At 45.7% G+C, this 22,280-nt stretch overlaps 2 protein-coding genes across 5 annotated transcripts in view; both read right to left on the reverse strand.

Annotated features, from left to right (window-relative positions):
• Window positions 1-3,372: 3,372 nt before the first annotated feature.
• Window positions 3,373-6,169, reverse strand: LOC141495470 (MICOS complex subunit Mic60-like). Its single transcript, XM_074196814.1, has 4 exons — window positions 5,914-6,169; window positions 5,197-5,328; window positions 4,559-4,688; window positions 3,373-4,283 (listed from the first exon to the last, which is right to left on the reverse strand). The coding sequence occupies exons 2-4, from the start codon at window positions 5,308-5,310 to the stop codon at window positions 3,676-3,678; spliced, it is 852 nt and encodes a 283-aa protein (XP_074052915.1). The 5' UTR covers window positions 5,311-5,328; window positions 5,914-6,169; the 3' UTR covers window positions 3,373-3,675.
• Window positions 6,170-6,655: 486 nt separating this feature from the next.
• Window positions 6,656-22,280, reverse strand: part of LOC141495452 (MICOS complex subunit Mic60-like) — a 38,229-nt gene continuing 22,604 nt past the window's right edge. For all 4 annotated transcript variants that reach the window (XM_074196804.1, XM_074196794.1, XM_074196784.1 and 1 more), the window contains 5 exons: window positions 19,147-19,283; window positions 18,187-18,287; window positions 16,041-16,179; window positions 8,070-8,199; window positions 6,656-6,776 (listed from right to left, as the gene is read on the reverse strand). In XM_074196804.1, coding sequence (XP_074052905.1) covers window positions 6,754-6,776; window positions 8,070-8,199; window positions 16,041-16,179; window positions 18,187-18,287; window positions 19,147-19,283 — 530 coding nt within the window. In that variant the 3' untranslated portion in view covers window positions 6,656-6,753. The remainder of the gene's footprint in view (window positions 6,777-8,069; window positions 8,200-16,040; window positions 16,180-18,186; window positions 18,288-19,146; window positions 19,284-22,280) is intronic.

Genomic DNA, 22,280 nt, shown 5'->3' on the forward strand with positions numbered 1-22,280 from the left:
AAAATATGGGTCCTAGAAAATAGATGAAAACCTATTTCCCTGACTTGGTGGAGAGGTAGGGGACTAGGGAGCACGAGAGTATTGTCCACGGGGCAGCCTGGGGTAATGGTTTGTGTTGTAAGGAAAGATGGTGTGGTGGTCGAGAAACAAGCCTTAAAGCTCTTTCAACAATTCTAAGTAACCAGCTCCGCTGCGCCCGATATTCCAGTCCCGTCCAGTGGGGTTGGCCGGCTGGGCCCCAAGTTGTCTCATAATACTCTCTCCCACCCCCAGACGCAGGTATCGTCTAAATGGACTTGGTGACCTCTGCTACTACCCGCATAAGCTGTCTAGGAAAGTGTGCCCCCCCCAATAAGCTAGCCATGCCTCAGGGGGTCCTCCGCCAGGCCTCCATGACCCCCCAGTCTTCGAGGCCATGACTGATGTCTTCCAGTTCCTGTCCCTACAAGGTCGCATCATCCACGACTCCTGTAGGCGATTCTCTGCCCCCTTACGTACCTGTGCCTCTCCACCATCCTGGGGAGGCCCTTCTTACTCCATCTCCCGGCCTCCCACGTATCAATGTCGGACTGCTCAGAAGGATGCTCAGGACTCACCGGCCCCCACAGACCACAAGGGACATTTTCGAAATTCTAATGGTATTTGGAGTTTATCAAATCCTATTTGGGGGGGGGGGGGGGCGGGCACCTGCAGGATGACCGCACAGAGAATGAGGCCTTACAGACTTAGAGGGAGACGGGGGGGGGGGGGGGGGGGGCAATCACAAACCTTGGTCAGCTCCAGGCTGTAAGAGTCCTAGTCTCGACTCCCATTTGGCCTTCCCTTGGCCACTGCCCCGCTGCTGGGGCCATCCTGTCCCTCTCTTCCCTCCCTGCCTATCCAAATGGTGAGCTTCGATTTTGGATTCAGAAAACATCTTTAAACTGGAGAAAAGGGGGGATAGAATCCCAAGGGCTAAGAAAGCGGTTATAGATGGGAAATTCTGACTAGTGGGAGGTGAGCTCATTGGAGAAAAAGCGGGCGAGGATCCCAGCAAGACTGGGCAGCCAAGGCCTTTACTGCCATGTCCCTGCCCCAAAGCTGGCACCCAGCAAAGGAAACGCAAATGCCTTCAGTCCTTAAAACTGCACATAGGAGAGATGGAGGAAGGAACACGCCGCTGCAGGCCTGGGATGGTGGAGAGGGTCCTCCTTCCCTTTGTGTCCCTCACGTCCTCATTATCCCCAGAATCCTAGAGCAGAGAGACCTTGGGATCCCCCAACCCGATACCCTGATTTGACAGGCGAGGAAATCGAGGCCGAGGGAGTCAGCGACTTGCACAGTCACCCGGGGAACGAGGGGCAGAGTGCATTCAAAGCCAGGTTTCCCACTTCCAAATACAGCATCCATTCGTTTAGCATGTTTTTAGTTTTCAGGTCATAGGCCAAACTGAATAAAATTGAATAATCACTTCCACAACTCGCCCGGCGAGTTAGCAGAACAGACTTGAAGCCGGGTCTCAAAGCAGCTCTTTGCAATGATGGGTTGAAGCCTTCAAGCCCATGGATGCTGTCGTTGTCACCCACGCAGTGAGATGAAATGGGTGGGCGAGCCGACGAAGAGGCCGAGGCTCGGAGGGAGCCGGCGTGATGCCGGAAGGGCGGCGGGCAGTGCCAGGCCTCGTTGGTCTTCTCTCCCCACTGCACTGATGAGGTCAGTGCTTAACCCCTCCAAATGTAACCACCCTCCTCACCTCCCTAGACCCACGCAGCAGGTCCAAACCCAGGTAAAGGAAGGCGCCATGGACCATAAAGGGCGCCATGAGGGCAAGGCATGAGACCCAGGATGCTCCAAGACAAGCAGGCCCTGGGGGAAGGCAGGGAGTGTCAGTGTGGGGAGCATGGATACAAAAGGGGTGGATGTTAGACGGCAGGCTGAGGCCAAGCTGGCCGGGCATGGGAGCAGAGGGAGGCGCCAGCCAAGAACCCGTGCAGGATCCGGCAGCCGGCCTTCTGAACAAAGCTCCTTAACGAAGGGGGGTGGGAGGGGGGGCAGGGGCTGCTGCCAGCCGAGCTGTGCCACCCTCTGCAGCCGCCCCACCCTTCTCCAAGAGCACGACACGTGAGTTGGAGCCTAAATGACCAGGACTAGGCAGGCCCCTCGAGGAGCCCCAGCCACAGCCAGGTGGAGCCTCGGGGGAAGGTGGCCACGGGATGTGGACGAAGACCGAATCTGGTTTACATCAGCCCCTGCCCTCCGGGAAGAGGAGCGGGGGCCCGGCTGGCCAGGGGCCAGACCTTTCTACCCTTCCCCCACTCACTGGCCTCAAGTGGCAGAGCCACTTCCACATTCAGGTCATTTAACAAAGCCAGCCTGCCCCGGTTTTGCTATAGAACTTGTGTTTCCAAGTGTTCTGGGCACTGCCTGGCAACCAGGCAGGCCCAGAGAAGCTTCACCAGGGGGCCTAGAGACTGCTCACCGGGGGGCCCTGAATTCACCCACTCTACTCAGCGGTCACCGGACACTGGCACACACCAACACGAGTCCCCGCTTCCATTCGACTGGCGGGTGCCCAAGTCAGAAAAAAAAGGCATTTCTTCCTCAGAGACAAAGAGGTTGAGGCTGGAGAGGAGGGGAGGGAAAGGTGGGCAGGCAGGAGGCTGGTGCCCGGCAGTGCCAGCCAGCAGGGATGACCAGGTTGGGGGCGAGGTGAGGGGGCTACGACTCAGGAAAGGCTTTCTCCCTCCCAGTGCCAGGCCTCCATTTACGGAGGGGCTGGAGGGTCAAGGAAGCAGCAGAGGGAACCATCCCGAGGTGACTCCCTGGAGGACCCAACACTGGGAGTGCCAGGGGTGCTATCTCAGCTTGCGTCTTCTACTGTAACACGAGCCAGTGTTAACTTAGGGGCAGGGACAGCACCTGGGACTGCAGGGGAGGAGGCCACACCTGGGCCAGGACATAGCAGCACCTGTTCTGCACCTGCTCATCTGAGGGGCTCACGGGGACGGTGGGGAGGGGCCCAGGGTCAGGACCCCAACCTTGCTAGGTCCTTCTCAAATAAAATGTAATTTTAGATTTTTGCATCACCCTGAGCTCCAGAAAAGGGAAACCCTGGGTAACAGACACAAGGGCTCCTGGGTAAAAGATGCCTGAGAAGGCAGACCCGTTTTTTTCTCAAGTTTTTACAAGTCCTCAGGAATCCACAGCCCCAGACTTACCCCAGGGGTGGGTACCCTCACAGCTGGCAGAGGTGTACCCTGCAGGCCCAGGCCCCACCCCCAATATCTTCACATCACAACTCTACTCCCACGCCCCCCACCTCGGCCCCAAGCCTTTGCCCACCAGGTGAATGCCAGGAGGGGCTTTTTGGGAAAAGTGACATAAGCAACTCGGTTGTTTTCATTGTGTTTTATTCAGTTTGCTCCAAGTGGCCAAATCAACAGTGGTCGGGATCACAAACATCATCTTGATTGGATCGAAAGCCCCACCAGGAAAACCCGAAGTTACACGAGATCTGAGAAGAGTGCTTCGGGCTGACATGATAGTGATAGGAAACGGAGAGGCTCCGGAGCAGAGGGCCCGGCGCCGGGGAGGGGCTGCCCTCAGCCTTCCAAGGAGCCTGGCTGCAAACCTCCCCATGGATCCTGGCCCATCTCTTTGGACACGGACAACTGCGTTCAGGCAGACTTCACGCCCTCACTGCTGCACCTGCGTGGTCCCGATGCCAACGGCGCTGGCGTAGGCAGTCAAGATGTCCACGACCTGCTTCGTTTCCAGGGTCATGCGAGCTTCGTTCAGCCAGTCCTGAGCCACCCGGCGCGACTCCCCTTTCAGCTGGTTGACGAACTTGGCGGCCAGCTCGAGGTCGCCGTGCTCGATGCTGTAGGAGGCGTAGGACAGCAGCGTGAACGTGTTCAGGTCTTCCAGGACGAGCTTGGCAGGAGGCTTGAGCTGCTGAGGCTGGAAAATCAGAAGGGACTGCAGGTAAGAGAGGAAGTACTGGTAGAGGCTGTTGCGCGTCTCATCGATCATGGCCACCCTCCGTGCCAACTTCTGGACGTGCTGGAAGCGGGCTCTCAGGGCGTCCTCGCTGTAGATGCCGCGGGTCAGGGACTCTGCAGGGATGGCCGCCGCCAGGGCTTGAGCAAACTCGTCCGAACAGTTGTCACGAATGGCCTCCACGGCCGTGCCCAGGGGAACCGTGGGGCCATCCCCAGAGGCAGTCTTCAGGCTGTACTTCAAGGCCTCCACTGAGAGCCAGAGCTGGTGGGCCTTGCGAGACTCTTCCTCTGCCTGTGCGTGACCTGTGAGGGAGAGCACCAGGTAAGGGAGGGAGAGATGATACCCTGCCCCCCACACCTTCAGGGTCACCCAATGGACTTGGACTGGACTTCACACCCAGGCCCAGAGCCACAAAAGAAGGGGCAGCAGAAGCAAGACCGAACCCAAGCTAAGCCAGAGCTCAGAGTCCAGTCTCTCTTCCACCTAGCCTGTTCCTCCCCCCTCCCCCTCCCCAGGATGCCTCCAGCCTGAGCCAGGCACATGGCACAAGACGGTCTGGGACAGCTGCCCTACGCACTCTGGACAGCCTGTTCGATCCCACGGAGCCGGGCATAAGCCGTATTTATGTCTAGGGTGAAGTTGTCCACTTGCTCCTGGCTGAGGCGCTTAAACTGCAGCTCCTGCTCTGCCAGCTTCTCCGACAAGCCCTGAAGCAATCACAAGGGAGTGTGTGAGGTGAGGCTGCACCTCGCAGCCAGAGGCCAGCAGGACAAGGGATGACCAGCCCCACAGACAATGGCCATTCACAGAGCTGCAGCTGGGGAGAAAAGGCTCCAGACCACTGCTCTCTCTCACAAGCCTGGGGGTAGCCAAGGGGCTGGCAGCCCCTTACATCGTGGCTGCAGTCCAGCCTGGACTGGGGGGGGGGGGGGGGGGAAGAATCTACAGCATCCATGGAGATGCAGATAATCTTAGTAATAAAGCAGCATTTTTCAGGCTCATCATCCTAAGACAGAGCAGCCACAGGGCCTGTCAGGGAATATGAGGTAAGATCTGGGCTTGGGGCTTGAAAAACTTGAAAACTTTCCTAACATGTAACTGGAAAAATAAAATATCAATTATAAAAGAGGAATTATCAAGAAGCCCAGTGACCATCCAGGGAAGACCTGGGGGGGGGGGGGGTGCAAGAGCCCCAACACTCCCCAGTGGCATCACCTGCTCATATTCATATTTGAGCTCTTGCTCCTGGATCCGGAGAACATCCCTTAGGTGGTCGGTGTGGGCAGCAGCCTGTCGGCGCAGCTGGGTCCTCATTTCCGATTCCATCATATCCCGCGCTTCTTCCACCTGTGAAATCAAGCCCAGGGTTGAGAGACCACTCTATCACAGGTCTGTCAAGAAACATATCCTGTAGTGAGTCACGACTTTCAGCCCTAGGACAACTGGCATGATCCCTGAGGAGGCCAAAAATCTCCTATCAGAAAGAAAGGATTACAGAGATCTGGAGAGGTACAGAGCAGGTCTCGCAGCTGAGGGCCGAGAGCCACCCTGTGGCTGATAACCAGCAGGTCCATGTGTTGGGAACCCTAAACTCAGGGATGAACTGGGATCCCAAGAGGTGAACCCTTTAAGGAGTAACTGCATTAATATATTGTCTTACAGTTTCCAAAGATCCTGTCAATCATATTATTTGATCCCACATGCCTAGATGAAGAAACCTAGGCAAGTTATGTGTCTCACCTGGTCACCCATCCAGAGTCTGAGGTGAGTCCTGGGATGCTAATTTATTAGCCCATCCTAAGCCTAGTGCTTGTGGAGCATTGGAATCATCAATTCTAGAGAAAACTGCCCCAGAACCATTTCTATCTGTGTCTATATCTAGAGGTCTACACACACACACAAACACAAAGCACCCCGAGGCTTCTCTCTTACTCTTCTGTCCTGCTCCAGCTCGATCTCACTCCTGTGACTCTCAAGCGCTTTGGCCACTGCAGATTCAAAGGTCTTGGCATCCTCCAGCTTCTGCTTTTCCAGGGCAGCCTCAATGTGCTGCTGTTCTCGAACTTTCTGCTCAGCCAGCTCTCTGTTTAGCTGGTCAATGCGGCGATGGGCATGTGCAATGAGGGAGTTGAGGTCATCGGTGGACAGCTGCTCAGCTAAACATGGAAATTGAAAAATGAATGATGGAAGATAACATTTACAACAGTGATGGATAGAAATTCTGGAGATGAGCCCCCTAAGGGAAGATGAACAAGTTCATAGGCAAAAAGAGGGGGCTGGAGGGGGACTTCACTTTATCCCTTTGAACTGATGGGCTGAACCAAGGAGGCCCCAACTCCAGGGCAGGTTCCTCATCAGCTGGAGTGATAAGCCTGTTGGGGTCTCTTGGACAGAATTCCAGGCCTTCCGTTTTTGATGGAGAGATCATATTATACTTTCCCAGACATACAAAGGTTTACCTATATGCAGTTGCCTTTATCAATACTGTTCATCAAACCCACAATTTCCTTCCCTCTTTCCACAAGAAAGAAGAAAACTGAAATTTCTCAAATTTTCAGATGACATTAATAGATTTTGTTGACATCCAGATGACTCTGGATATTTTGTGTAGAAGGCTTATTGTGTGGCACTCATGGATTTCCCAAACACCCAAGTGAGACTGAGAATGAACAACTCCAAGAACAAAGTGAGCATTTCCAAAGGTCTAAAGGATCTTCGAAAAGGCAATTGAAGTTTTCAAACTAAAGTCTTCAAGGCTCTCAAAAGACTGAATTACTCACCTAAATCTGAGATCTCTGCAAAAGAAAGGGAAAAATTTGAAAAATGAATGCGTGTTCAGTTCAACAAATTAACATTTAAATGTATGTAAAAGGGGAAAGGAAGCACAAGTGGATTCTGCACATTCTAAAAGAATTCAGAAACTTTTTAAAGTATTTACATCATTTAATTTCAGTTGTAGATCTTTTCTTATTATTTGGGAAAGGGTAAGATGTTGACCTTTTGGACGGAGTTATTTTAAATTTGAAATAGAAAAACTGCTGTTTTGGTCAAAGAAATAATTTAGTTCTGTAAAGTACATTACCATGAAAATGACAATTCTTAATTAGGGTGCTCCAATTTTGGCTTCTTACACCAGAAATGCTATTTTTAGAAATCAAACCCCTCCCAAACTCACCAAAAAGACCTCACTTTTACTCTAAGTATGGCTTCCTCATTTTTATTTTAAAATACAATCAATTGCATTTCACTTCAGTAAGCATTTATTAGGCGCCAACTACTTGTAAAATGCATACCAAGTGAGATACGTAACAATGACAAAACACCTGACAAGGAGCCTCAGTCTTTTTTCTGTTGTGTCCAACTCTGTGACCCTATTTGAGGTTTTCTTGGCAAGGATCCTAGGGTGGTTTGCCATTTCCTCCAATTCCTTTTACAGACATAGAACTGAAGTAAACAGGGTGGAGAGATGGTGTTTGCTGATGGGATCTCAGGAAAGGAAGGAAAGGAGAGAAGGAATCTGGAGAGGGCAGGAAGCTCGGGCTAGCTTCATTCCTTATGATAGGGAAAAACCCATTTCTTAAATATCAAATTGTGTGTGATGCCTGCTGAGAAAAATCTCAGGTTTGAAAGCACGGTATAGGTCAGGGTATCCCAGGAAGGGGGATGGGACAAGGCTGGGTGCTGTTTGTCTTGGGTAATAATGGGGGCTTCCATTTACTGGGGGAGGTTGAAAACCAGCAAGTTCAGGAACAGCATTTATTCTGGAGCAATGCATAGAGCACCAGGCCCAGAGTCAGGAAGACTCATCTTCCTGGGTTCAGATATATGGCCTCCCTTAGCATCGGGACCACGCAGATGCAGCAGTGAGGGCGGGAAGTCTATCTGAATACAGTTGTCCGTGTCCAAAGAGATCAGCCAGGATCCATGGGGAGGTTTGCACCCTGGCCTGGACCTGCCCCAAGTCCACCTCTTAACCCAGGCCTACCTAGTAATGACTTTCGTGGCTCTCCAGTAACCCCAGATCACTTCACTAGAATCACCCCAAGGGGATCCTGATGGAAGTCTGAGGAAATGGTTGTGGTACTTACTGTGCCCCTTCCAGCCAGGAAGAACCTCTGGGGTGATGCTATTCAGCTCCCTCTGGAACTCCTCACGGGCTTGGGTCACCAGTTCATGGTACTGGCTGACGACCTTGGCTTCTGACTGAGCCGCCTGCACCTGCACAAACGCAAAGGGCCTGGGTTTAACAGGAGCAGAGACAGAAAGGCTGCTGTCCAGTCCACAAAGACTCTCATTTGGGTCTCTCTGGACTTGACCATCAAGGATTAACTGAATATCACAGGATGGACGCGGCTCCTCTTGGCCAGTCAGAGACCTAGGAGCACCCTGAGAGACCTGCTGTGGATAATATTGTCCACATCCCGAGAGAAGCTGTGAACCATGAATGCAGAGCAAAGCAGACTATGTTTGCTCTCTCAAACTTCTGTTGTTTCTTTCTCATGGTTTTTTCCTCTTCTTGACCAATATAGAAATATGTTAAACACGAATGTTACCTGTACAATTGTTTGCTGTCATGGGAAGGGGAGAGAGAAGGGAAAAATGTGGAACTCAAAAACTTGTAAAAGGGTGAATACTGAAAACTATCTTTGCATGTAACTGGAAAATAACTAGATAAATAAATAAATGAATGAATAAAAAGGGAGGGAAAAATAATTGGGTCAAAGAGGAAAAAATAAACAAATTTTTTTTTCAAAAAAGTATTTACTGCATCCTGCCCAAGGCCTCAGAGAGATCCCAAGACCACAAATCCAATAAAACAATCCCTACTCATGAGGGATAACAGAATTTGACTGGCTAGTCTCTACCGTGGGCAAAACAGAACAGGCCAGAGACCAGCTCAGACAAATTCTGTTACCTTTAGTTGGAGGCAGAAGTGCAGGCAAAGGCTCAAACTCCGTGGGGCCTGGGAGGAAGGGACCCAAGTCCTGACTCAGGTGTCCCCTAAGGTTGCCACTCAGACCCGCCTTTCCTTTAGAGGAAGCTTCCAGAGCCTGTTATCACTCTGCTAAGAACATTGGGTTTTTTGCTTCCTGCTTTTCTGTACATGGACTGCCAAACTTTTTGAATGTGCTTTTAACTTTGTTTTTGTTTTCATTTGCTTCCATGGTTGGTTTTTGTGTGCCTTTGGAACTGGCTGAAGTTAACATTTTAACAGCATGCTTAGGTAGAGTTGTGGAAGGCTGACTCTTCTGTGGATGTCCTGTATCAGTGTATTTGTGTTGTTATTCCTTTACGATACTTTTACCTGTAATGTGTAAAGTTGTTTTACCTTTAAAATAGGGCAGTGATGTGGCAAATTTGAAGAGGAAGACACAGCAGCTCTTATGTACCTTTCAAATTTTTAGGGAAATAGGTCCTGATTCTGGGACACTAATACATTGTTGGTGGAGCTGTAAACTCATCTAACCTTTCTGGAGAGCAATTTGGAATTATACCCAAAGGGCAACAAAAATGTGTATACCCTTTGATTCAGCAATACCACTACTGGGTCTATACCCTGAAGAGATAATGGAAAAGGGTAAAAACATCACTTGTACAAAAACATTCGTAGCAGCCCTGTTTGTGGTGGCAAGTAAATGTCCTTCATTTGGGGAATGGCTTAGTAAACTGTGGTATATGTATGTCATGGAACACTATTGTTCTATTAGAAACCAGGAGGGATGGGAATTCAGGGAAGCCTGGAAGGATTTGCATGAACTGATGCTGAGTGAAACGAGCAGAACCAGAAAAACATTGTACATCCTAACAGCAACATGGGGGTGATGATCAACCTTGATGGACTTGATCATTCCATCATTGCAACAATCAGGGACAATTTGAAGCTGTCTGCAATGGAGAATACCATCTGTATCAAGAGAAGGGACTGTGGAGTTTGAAAAGACCGAGGATTATTACCTTTAATTTAGGAAAAAACCTGATAATCTTATTGTCTAATCTTGCTATCTCTTATACTTTTTGTTTCTTCCTTAAGGATATGATTTCTCTCTCATCACATTCAATTTGGATCAATGCATACCATGGAAACAATGTAAAGACTGGCAAATTGCCTTCTGTGGGGGGTGGGGGTAAAACTCAAAATAAAATCTTTAATAAAAGAAATAGGTCCTGACCATCCCTCATATTGCCAGAATTAGGCCGATTTGATGAGAGATGACCCCAAACTGTGCTGGCCCTGTGGGGGCGACTTTGAAGAGACCAAATTAAGAGCATTTAAGGCCACAACTGATGACTAAGGAATTTCTGCCTCTCAAGGGAAGGAGAGCCTAGTCAGAATTAGAATCAATGAAAGGATGAAATCATTTGAAAACCTTCTCCCTAACTTCCCCCAAACCATGCAACAATCTAAACTATATCCACCTTTGTTCCCTGCCAAAGTTTTCCCAGGAAAAACCCCAGGATGCTGACTCAACCAGAGCCTTGGCTCTCAAGCCCTGGCAGCCTGCAGAATTCCAGATTACTGCCAAGGAGCATCCTAACACCAAGGAGGATCCCATCTAACTCACTCTATGTTTACACAGACCCAGCTATCCAGGTTTGTATCAACTCTTGGTTGTCTTAGTTGGGAAAGAAGAGACTCAGAGTTAGTGCCACAAAGATCCCTTCCCTGCAACTCAATCAGCTCTGAGGAGACTGGCCAAAGAAAGGGATCCTCAGGCCATGCCCATTACCCCCATGACTTATTGGAGAGTTCTCCTTGCTCATACAGGTACAAGAGATTCTGCACTAGCTGACCCTGGTAACACATTCTCGGTTTAAAACCCAGCACACTTCCCTATTCCCCTCCTCTGGAATCAAGAGACAGATTGTCTCTTGCAGGGATTGCTAATAAGACCATTGGAGCCCATGTCTCAGAACCACTCTCTTTTTATTAGAGGGATCAGCGCCTTTCATCCTTGTGTCCTGGGTTCCTGGGACCCCCCTAGACAAACCATTCTATTTTGACCCAGGAGGGACCACTTCTCTATGTCCTTTAGACACCCTTCTGATCTTCCAACTACCAGCTCTTAACTGTGTTCTCAGCTTGCAATTTTCAGATGCTAGGCGATCCGATCAGTTAGTAATACCCTCCCTATTGTTGGGCAGGTGGCTCTCTTATTTGATTTATCTGCCTCTAAGCAAGGACGTGTAAATGCATTTGATCCTACCTCCTATCTACCTCAGATGAAAAATGAGGATGATCCAGATGCCTTGCTCCCCCCCCACCACCCCAGGAAGAATCTGAAGGAAACCCTCTTAAAAGGAACAGACTTTGGTGGTACACTGATGGATTCTGCTTCAGAAAAGAGGAGGAAGTCTTGGTTGCCAGTTATGACATCACCACTGCAACAAAAGTGATGTGAAGCTTATGACCATTTTGTGATGTTATGGAAACACTGGGGCTACCTCAACTCCTCAGAACAGCTCATTAAAAATCAGAAATGGGCAGCTAGGTGGCATAGTGCATAAAGCACCGGCCCTGGAGTCAGGAGTACCTGGGTTCAAATCCGGTCTCAGACACTTAATAATTACCTAGCTCTGTGGCCTTGGGCAAGCCACTTAACCCCATTTGCCTTGCAAAAACCTTAAAAAAAAAATCAGAAACAAGTTTCCTATCTATGAAACCATCTATTGCTTTCCCCAGCCATAGCAGTAATGCAAAGTCCCGGGAACAGAAACTGCATTCATGCCTGTGGAAATGACTTGGCTGACCAAACAGCTAAAAGCAAAGGAGTTCTAGTCCCCATAGCTTTGAAGGGCTACCTAAGCCTCAGCCTAAAAAGAAGAGGCAGCCACTGCCCAGAAAAGATTGCTTACCACAAACAGGAAAGACTTCCAAAGGAGGGATGCAAATTATGTCTATGGATCAGCCCTCCAGTCATTCAGTCAATGGGCCCCTGACAAGCCAGTGGAGCTGGCTGGAAAACACTGGTAGGGGCCAAGCACAGTGCATGCAAGGTACAGAAGCCAGCTTCAGGCCAATTTCTTCTCCCAGATGTGCTTTTTGAAACCTGGCAGATTACTGCCTAACCTAGGTTGCAAATATGCTTTGGTTATGGTCTAGAGATTTTCTTGGTGAGTGGAAGAGCCCCCTATTGTCCTGAAGGAGCAAAAGTCTTCTTAGAAAAACTCATTAGATTATAATGGGGGGTGGGGTATTTCCCCAAAGAAAAACAGTGATAGAGATTCCTGCTTTCATCCTTGCCAATTATTCAGCACTTCCACTGTGTCTATCATCCCCAGTCATTGGGAATGGTTGAGAGAGCTAACAGACACTTAAGCCTTCCTGACCCAAAGCCGTTTAGCCCTTTTAGGGCAAGGGATCTAGATCATCTGGCTCCCATAATCTTAGTCCTTTCAAAGCCACCGTACTTGTGGTAGGAAGCAAAGCAGCTAAAGACTCCTTCCTACAATACAGTATTGGGTTGGCACAGAAAATATCAGAGACTTGCCAATTGTCTCAAAGTCCTGTTCCTTGGAAATTCCAACAGAAAAAAACAAAAAAATAAAATAAAAGGGGGGCAGCTAGGTGGCACAGTGGATAGAGCACCGGGCAGTATCACCCACTTGGACTGTGGCCTTGAAAAATCAACTGGGGTCTGAAGCAGCCGACATCTGAGGCAGATGACTATTCCAAAAACTCCAGAATTAGGAGATGATGACATCAGATGTAGACCATGGATCCAAGAAAAGGAGGGTGGGCTGAGATTTGCAATTATTCCCTCTATAAACTAAGCCTTTTCCCTCTTCTCTCTGCTTCTCTCTTCTTCCTTCCCTAAAATGCCTAAAGATATTCAAGCTTTAAGTTGTGATTAGTGAAGATTTTGCTATTTAATGTTAAAAATTTCTGAGACAGTAATTTGTTTTGAGTTTTTATTGTTTGAACTGTCAAAATGCCAATACTAGAAAATGGCATGTGGAGCAGTCTGAGGACTGCTAAGGTGGCATGTCTGTGCCTGGGAAAGGCTAAGGGACGACCTACACAACACAGTCTAAGAAGGATCCTCCAGACTCTTTTATTTCCATTGTACTACTTCCTTTCTGGAAAAGGAAAATTCCCACTCTGTAGTGATATTTCTGCTGTCAAATATGACTCATGCCTGAAACCAACAGAGCTGACTAAGGGAGTTTTTCCCGTTATATGATATCTATGTCCCTCCTTTTCCTTCTATAACAAATTTCCACAATCAAGAAGTTTTGTAAATATAACACTAAATCTATTAGGTAATAGACTGCTACAAAAAAATCAAAATTATATTTCCTCATTGATCTTCAGGGCTCATCCTATCCTGCCCTTAATGGCCAAAAGGAGGGATTCTGGAAAGAATTGTGATTTTCAAATTGATCAATGATATGTATAATTAATTTACTAATGGTTAGTTTTAGGGATCCATTTTTCTAGTAGCCTAGTAGAGAATCAGAGTACACAATAGGGCCTGAAGTAATTTGTCAGCCCAGATAGGTCTGTATTTTTTCTGTCCCTGCTTGTGTTTAGTAAAGTGAATCAGAAAACTGTATAACCTGTTCCAAATCCAAGCAAAATAATAAAGTACCCCCAAGACTAAATATTCACTTTAACCGTTCCCACGAGACAAGAGGACACGTGTGTTGTCCTGAACTCAGTGGGCTTGCCTGAGAAACCACTCAAGCCTTAGAAATAACTGTGATGTAATCCACCTTCCTCCTCTCTTCACACTGTGAGTTATATATTTAATTTCTACCTTCACTACAGCAAGGTGGAGCTCCAAATTTGAAACTCTGCTCCTTACAATGAAACTAATTAAATCACTACTTGATTACCGGCACTCGGTCTCTGGCCTGCTTGGTTTTGGCCATGTTAGAGACCAGCACAGTAAAATTCTGTGCTAACCAGACACAGAATTAATGTGAAGAGACAAAGAATAATAAATGGCTGTTTGAAAAGGAGGGCATCAACAGTGAAGGGACTAGGAGAGGTTTCATGTGACAGATGTGTCTGAAGGAAGAGGACAAAGCAGAGGTGGGGAAGCAAGCCATGGCAGGCATGGAGAACTGAAGGATGGAGTATCAATTCACCCGCATTTATTAAATGCTTACTGTATACCTACCAGGCACAGTGCAAAAAGAAGGGGAAAAGGACTGGCAGGATCATAGAGATGGGGGGTAGATGTGAAGGGCTTTAAAAGTTTAATAAAAGAGTTTATGAAGCCACTGGAGTTTATGGAGTAAGGAAGGCACATGGTCCAATATAAAATGGGGAAATGAGAGCAGCATAGAGGGTAAATTGAAGTAAGGAAAAACTTGAGGCAGGAAACCCATTTAGGAAGCTACTAAATTCAGGTGAAAGGTGATGAAGATCTGAACTCAGGTTGTAGCTATGTGAGTGGAGACAAGGTGTGGGATTGCAGAGATATTAGAGGCAGAAATGGCGAGATCTGATGACCAATACCTGATATCACATATCCATGTGGTAATGAGGTAGAGGGAAGAGTTTGGAGAGCACCCAAATGGCAAACCTGGTAAAACCAAAAAAATCTGCACCTCCAACAGTACGAAGGCAGTCTGGAAAAGGAGCAGATTTGGAGGGGAATCGAATGAAAAGTCCAGCAAATAACTGGTGATGCTGGATCAATTCTGGAGAGAAGGTTCAGTCACATGACATGGTCAGACTCCAGTGTACAAATGGCTGCGGGGGATGGACATAAGTGGTTTGGCTGAGAAAGGTTTCCCTGGAAAGGAAGGTTAGGGCAAGGACAAGAATTTAAGAGGATGGCAAGATGATCATGAAGACTTTTGAAGCTTCTGGAGCATCTGGATGTGACTGAAAGCATGAACCAGCAGTCAGAGTCAGAGTTTCAAGAGTAGAGAGAAGGAATGAGTGAGAAGGCAACAAACTGCAGAAGTCATAAGGGGGTGGGATGGGTTGAAAAGCTGACTGTTAAGAAGGGGGGGCCTCATTGCCAAACTAAGTGTGAAGGATAAATGAGGTGGAGAAAAGGAAGTTCAGTTGAGGAGGTGTGGAAAACTGAATAAAGTACAGAAAAGCTTTTGTGGGGACTAAGGCAAGGAATCATAGGGAAGAATCCAAGGATTGCCTTAGAATGCCCAGCTCCAGTGAAGGTCCAGATCAAGTTATAGAATATGCAATGACAACTCGGTGAGCATAATTTCCTTGGCTCGGTTCATCATTAGGTGAGTAGAAATGAAGGAGGAAGATGACAGGAGTGACCCAAGGGATGAATGGTAACAAGGCAAGGGGGCAGAAGACTCTAGAGTATAAGACTGAATAGGGTGGCCATGGCTGACTACCTGGTCAGGGCTGGACCTGGCACTAGACTGTGGACAGGGATGGGGACTGGAGGGCTCAGAAAGAATTCCACCAGAGGAGATTAATCCATCAACAATTTATTCAGTTTATCCTAAGTCCTAGAAACTAAACTGGTCCTTGTGATTCAAATCTAATGATGGAAATCTAAACTGTGTCCTTTCTATCTTTTTTGCCAGATCTTTTCTTCCATGTAATTAAAAGGACTGTTTTCAAATAAACAATTCCATGTTTTACAAGCCTAGAGGAATCATCTGTGCAGATAGTAAAAATGAGGAGTGGAAGGAAATAAACTAGAGATCTCTCTGCATAATCCATTAAAAAGAAAAGGCCCTATACCTTTTTCTCATGAGGTCATTTAGATCTCATGTAGTTAAAGGAAATTCTAACCTGCATATTTAACTGATCACAATTTGAAGTTTTTCAAGGAACCTAGAATAGAACTCCATACATAGAACATGCAAGTTGTCCTGGTTTTTCTTTAATTTTCACTACTGGTAATTCAATCCATAACTGAAGGAAACTATTTAAAAAGCAGAACAAATATATGCGCAAAGATCTTTTTTTAATCAACAGCTTTACCTTGGCTGGTTAGTATGGCATAAAACTCTGAGTGAAGGGAGCAAATCAAGAACTACTTCAGCATTATATGCTTCTCTTGAAAGTTGCCAAATGCTCAAGCCCAGGCAGCTGAGCAACAGGAACAGTGGAAACTGACCTTTTTGACCACATTATCCAGATCAACGATCATGTTCTGAAGATTCTGTTCTGCAGCAGATATATGAGTTTGGGCCCCCTCAATCTCGGTTCTCTTCTTGGAATTCTCAATGACACTCTTCGTTTTCTCCAACTCTTCTCTGAAGACAAAAAAGGAGCCTTTGTATTGTGACAGACTGTGGAGTACTACAAATGAATTTGCCATGCAATACAACAGATAATTTCTATGAGATTCAGCACAAAAATTTGAATTGCTGACCATCAGATTTAGGCAATTTTGGTCATCAATGGTCAGTTCAAAGAAGCCATAGCAATTAAAACTGTTGGGAGTCAGCTGTGGAAGTAATACAAAGATTTTTTTTTTAAGATAATAAAATTTGGGGTGGGGGGAAGGAAGTAAGATCAGGAGAAAAATTGTAAAACTCAAATAAAATCTTTAAAAAAAAAAAGATATAAAATTTACTTCAAACCACTGACCCACACAACATCCCTGCTACCCATTAGAGAACACAACAGAACTGATGATCTCTTCTATGAAGCACCTTCATATGCTGAGAATATCTTCTGGCTACTTAGAAGACACATTGTTATCTCAAAGATGGAAACATGATGAATTGTGATGGAATCAAAGAGCCATCAAAAGAGGTCTTGGGGGCAGCTAGATGGTGCAGTAGATACAGCACAGTACTGGAGTCAGGAGAACCTGAGTTCAAATTCATCCTCAGACCTAGCTGTGTGACCCTGGGCAAGTCACTTAACATCAGTGCCTTATGGGGGGGCAGTGGCCAACTTGGAGATTTGAAATCTAGAATTCAAATCTTGCTGCAGACATTTATTAGCTGTGTGACCTTGGGCAAGTCACTTAGCTTCTGCCTCCGTTTTGACATCCTTAAAAAGCAAACAATAATAGCCCCTGTCTCTCAAGGTTGTGGTGTGGAACAAATGAGAGCGCTACACATGTATGGGACTGTGCCCACTTTCAAGCGTCGCTTACTCTTATTATTCATTGTATCTGATATGATCTGGCATCACCTTTTACATATCACCACTACACCGCACTACAAGCAGGTCTCTGTGACAGACACTTACCGACAAACTCCTGCACTGTTTTCAGTGTAAATCCTTTATAACTAACACTGATAAAACTGCTGAGAACTCAGAATCTGAAGTGGGTTAGAGTCTCCTTAGTCACAAAGAGGCTCCATCATGACTGTAACTTTGGTTGGTTGGGAGTTTCTCCCAGGGCCTAGTTTGGCAGCCTACCAAAAGAGATGCTGATATGCTTAATAAGGTTGTCTAATTTGTCCTTTGTATCTTCCTGAGTTTAGATCTGTCCTCAGACCTTTACTAACTGTGTGACCCTGGGCAAGTCACTTAATTTTGTTTGCCTCAATTTCCTCATCCTTAAAATAAGCTGGAGAAGGAAATGGCAAATCCAGTATCTCTACCAAGAAACCTCAAATAGGTCATGAAGAGATGGACACAACTGAAAATCAACTGAACAACATACAGTTTAAATCAAGGAAGGCAGCAAAAACTGGGGACAAATTTTGATTCTTTCACTGGTTATAAATTGGTTTTGTTCAAGTTTCTCTTCAGGCCAGATGTAAAGAGTCTATAATTGCTGACATGCCTCTTTCTTCCCAAACCATAGATCTGAGAGCCACCTTAGAGATCTAGTTTACCTTCCCCCCAATCAGAATCCACTCCACAATATTTCTCAAAGTGGGTTGGGCAGTTTAGAAAACTCTCTCAATATCTTAGGACAAGAAGAAGCTGGTATACTGTGCTTCTTGGGAAGTAAACAAACACCAATTTGTAGAATCCTGGTTAATTTTCAATAAAGTTCACATAAAACATATTGAATAGAAACAAATAATTAAATAAATAAATTGAAATAGAAATAAATTTAATAAAATAGAAATAAAGATAAAATAGAAATAAATCACATACAACTCTGACTTTTCTAGTATGTTCAAAATGCTCCCACATATGGTCAGAGAAACAGTGATACGAAATTTCAGCTTTCTAATATAACCAAGTCAATCCAAGGAAAACCTTAATTCCCTCATCTAAAATCCTCCAGTTGGAGTTTCAGATTTCTTACTTAGATTAGTTTACTTCACAAAGAATGAGTAATTAATTACTTGGCTTTCAGAAGAGCATCAGTGGCTTCATTAACAGCTTTTCTGCGATCCTTCAAAGCATCCTCCACTGACCGCCACTGCACTGATTTTCCATTCGAAATCTAGAAAGCAAAATCTTTGTTGTTAGGCAGATTTGAGCAAGAAGTAACAATGCCCAAATGGGCAAAGGCAATAGTGTTAAATGGCTTTGAATGAATCTGCAGCCATTGAATGATCCAACAATCTAAGGACCAAATGGTAGGAAGGCGTACATGGTTGAGTATGCGGCAGATGGCACAAACCCATTCATGAAAAAGCTGTGAACTATAGAAATCACCCTTGGAAGCCAATCTTGCAGTCAAAACTTCTCCTCACAGACTCAATTCTTAGCCAAGTCCAAACATGATTCTTTCCTAACTTATTTGACATTGTTTCAATGGCACAGGTCCCCCAACCTCAGGGGTGCTCTGACATCACATTAGAGCAGAACCAGAGCAGAAGCTACCTGTGTGATGCAATGTGATAATGTGAATCTTGCCAGGTTTCCTTGTTACAGCTTCCTAACTATAACAAAAGAAAAGGTTTAGACATATTTTTCTTCCCCATATTCATTTTTATAAATGTTTCTCTTCATTCTTAAAGGAAAACAATACTCTTGTCAGGGTTCAAGAGCCATCTGGAGATACACTCCAACTGGGAAAACTAAAACACCCTGGTCTAGGAAAGAGACACCAGGGGTTTGCCTTCAATGTATATGCAATGTGATATGGAAGAATTACTTTCAGGTAGCCCTCTTAAAAAGATCTCAATCCAAAGGCACAAAGGTTCTAGGGCAAGGCATATTGTAATTGCACCAACATTAAAACTAACTAAAAAAATGGAAATGAGATGACTTCACCCAATACAAAGACAAGTACTCAGCTGTTTTCAAGATACATTTTTGTTCCAGCCCATTAGATTTGGACAGCAGCTCTGGCTCACCTCTGAATTGTCCATTGCTTTCTTCAACATGCTTGAGTGAGTGTCAATGGCCTGGACAGCAGCATTCTGGGCAGCAATGGCCTGCAGAGTGATCTGAGCAGTGTGGTTTAAAGAATCTTCCAAGTTTTTGATCAGAGCTTGAAGAAAACGTAGAGTTAAAGGGGTCAGGATCCTCCAGCAAGAGGAGTGGAGCACTCTTCAAAGGCACCATGGCCTTCCCCCCCCCCCGCGCCAACTCTCCTGCAGGTCTTCCCTGGGACAGTATCTCTGGTCCTTAAGAAGTTGTGACCCTGAATAACCTGAGAGTTAAGGAGAAATGGTGTCAACCCAGCCCTGGGATGCTGCTAGCCAAACACCAAGCCTAAAGGCAAATTGCTATAATTTGATAACCTCTAATAACTCTTGACCTCCTAAATACTGCTCCTAAAAAGGAAAATGGGCATCTCACAATATTCCACTATATGTTCCCTCCCAAATGAAGATAGTAATAAAAAAAATGACAATTTTCTAACCTAAGAGGAAAGACATCAGAAAGAAAAAAATGCACAAAGAGGAAAAACTGTCAAACAGAAGGGAGGAGAGGAGGAATTCTTTCTATAAAGTTTCAAAGCACAGACACAGCTAAGGGATGAAAAGGAGAATTTCTAAGATCCTATTGGCTTAGGATAGATTTAGGGATACGTATGGTACAGCTAAAAAGATCCCAAATATTTTCTGGCTGGCATATGCAAGAAATTATATGGAACAAGAGAGTGTATTTTTCCCATATATTGACTCAAGATCTAAGTTATTAGACCATATGAAAAGACAACTTGAGACAGGTCTAGAAAGTACATCAGAAAAGACAAAGAGATAACAAATATTAGAAACATTTATTATTAATTGTTAATATGCCATCATCTTTAGGGGTCCTGAGAAATTCTGGGATTTAAAAGTCTTGAGAAAGGATCTCAAGGCAAAGAGGAAAAAAATCTCGCCATAAGTCACTGAATGAAAGAATTTCCAAAGATGGGGGTAGAGTTTAAAGGAAAACATGCTTAACTGAAACATAAACAGGAGAAAAGGAGAGATTTAAATAAGCAGTGATCCTCTGAAGGAAAAAGATAAAAATTTAATTTTAATATGGAAAACAGACAGGAGCCAGAACATGCCAAAGGAAAATAAGAGTAACTGGCATTTACATAACTGACATGTAAGATTTCCCAATGTTAATGGACATTATCTTATTTGAGTCTCACAAGATCTCAATATGGCATCCAAATTTTACAGGTGAGGGAGGCAGCTAAGTGGTGCAGTGGATAGACCACCAACCCTGGAGTCAGGAGGACCCAAGTTCAAATCTGACCTCAGACATTTAATCATTACTTAGCTGTGTGACCTTGGGCAAGTCACTTAATCCCATATTGCCTTGCAAAAACCAAAAAAAAAAAAAAATAGGGTGAGTAACCTGACCATTGGCACACAAGTGGTAAACACCTAAGATGACCTAGGCACTGTGCTAAGAATAGCTAGAAAAGCAAAAGCAGTCCTGCTCTGTGGGAGCTCACTGTCTAAAGGACATGCATCCCAAGGGCCAGATCCACACCCCAGCCACTCTCCCATGGGGCCGAAGCCTTTCATAAAGCCACCCAGACCATCATTTATACTTCAGACAACCCCCCTGCCCCACCAGAAGAGAGGTCTCTGGTGGGACCCGGTAGCCCCCAACTCCCAGGACAATGCATTCACAAAACAGAGTGCTTATGAAATATTGATTAAAGGGACTAGCTCAAGCCCTGAGAGTACAAGCATGTGCAATGTCAAAACAACGGGCTATGAAAAGGAAATCTGAAGAAAAAATAAGCATGAGCAGAATTGGTGACAGCTTCCTCAGAGAAGGAACTGGAAGAACCAAAAACAAAAGCCTAATTACAACCCTTCTAACATCGAGACAGAGAAACTGAACAGGAGTCAGGATTTGGGCAACAGGCCCTCAAAGTTTTCTTCCAACTCCAAAGTCTTTGACTCTCAATGGAAGAATGGAAGAATGGAAGAACAAATCCCTGGGGAGAAGGGAGCAGGAAGAAGCCACTCCCAGGCCCTGGACTCTAGCCCTCCTTGGGATGGACCCAGGCTTCTACCAGGCTTTGACTTCTACCAGGCTTTGAGAGCTGCAAGGGAGAGGCAAGCGACAGAGTCAGTGTCAGGCAAACACAGGTTCGGCCAGGAAGCCTGGACCACTCCAAAAAGTTCCAGTCACTCTAGAAACCCAAGAGCTTCCCCTGAGGATCACAGGGACAGCTCCTAAGGTGACAAGAAAAGGTCATTATTGTTTTATCTACTGTTGTAATAGGCAGGGAAATGCAACATACACTTAGAAAGATTTGTATAAAAATCCTTTTCAAGTTTTATAACAATTCCCTTCTGTGCCTGGAAGGATTTGCATGAACTGATGCTGAGCAAGATGAGCAGAACCAGAAGAACACTGTATACCCTAACAGCAACATGAGGGCGATGATCAACCCTGATGGACTCACTCATTCCATCAGTGCAATAATCAGGGACAATTTTAGGGTATCTGTGACAGAGAATACCATCTGTACCCAGAGAAAGAACCGTGGAGTTTAAATAAAGACTATTACTTTCAATTTTAATTTACATAATTTTTCTATCTCTAATTTAATTTTATTTTCTCCTCAAGGATATGATTTCTCTCTCAACACATTCAATTTCGATCAATGCATAGCATGGAAACAATGTAAAGATCATTAGACTGCCTTCTAGGGGGGGTGGGGGGAGGGAAGGGGGATAGAAAACAAATACAATATTAAAAAAAAAATTCCCTTCTGTGGCAGCCCAGGGCCAAATGTGTAAAGGTCAAGGGGTGGGAAGCTGGCTGTCAAGCCAGGGCCATTGATCCTCAGTCCTACCACAGGGAGTGATTTTAACCAAGTCCTTTACACGCTCCAAGTCTCAATCTTTGTAGTTTTATTACAAGGTGGATATGAAACTCAAAATTTGAAAATGAAGGTCAAAGTGCTTGGTAAATATGAGCTCTTATCTCCGGGTCCCCAGCACTACATGGCTTTACAGACTCAGAGGATCACAGATTCAGAGATGGAAGGGATCAGACAAAAAAAGACAAGAGAGATGGA

Source organism: Macrotis lagotis, chromosome 1, assembly GCF_037893015.1.
Source record: "Macrotis lagotis isolate mMagLag1 chromosome 1, bilby.v1.9.chrom.fasta, whole genome shotgun sequence".
NCBI classification, from domain to species: domain Eukaryota; kingdom Metazoa; phylum Chordata; class Mammalia; order Peramelemorphia; family Peramelidae; genus Macrotis; species Macrotis lagotis.

Coding starts and splice junctions, on each gene's coding strand:
- LOC141495470 (XM_074196814.1), bottom strand. CDS start 5,310: ATGATGGAATCGGAAATGAGGACCCAGCTGCGCCGACAGGCTGCTGCC. Junction 4,689..5,196: donor TCAAATATGAATATGAGCAG/GTGATGCCACTG, acceptor TGATTGCTTCAG/GGCTTGTCGGAGAAGCTGGC. Junction 4,284..4,558: donor GATCGAACAGGCTGTCCAGA/GTGCGTAGGGCA, acceptor TCTCCCTCACAG/GTCACGCACAGGCAGAGGAA.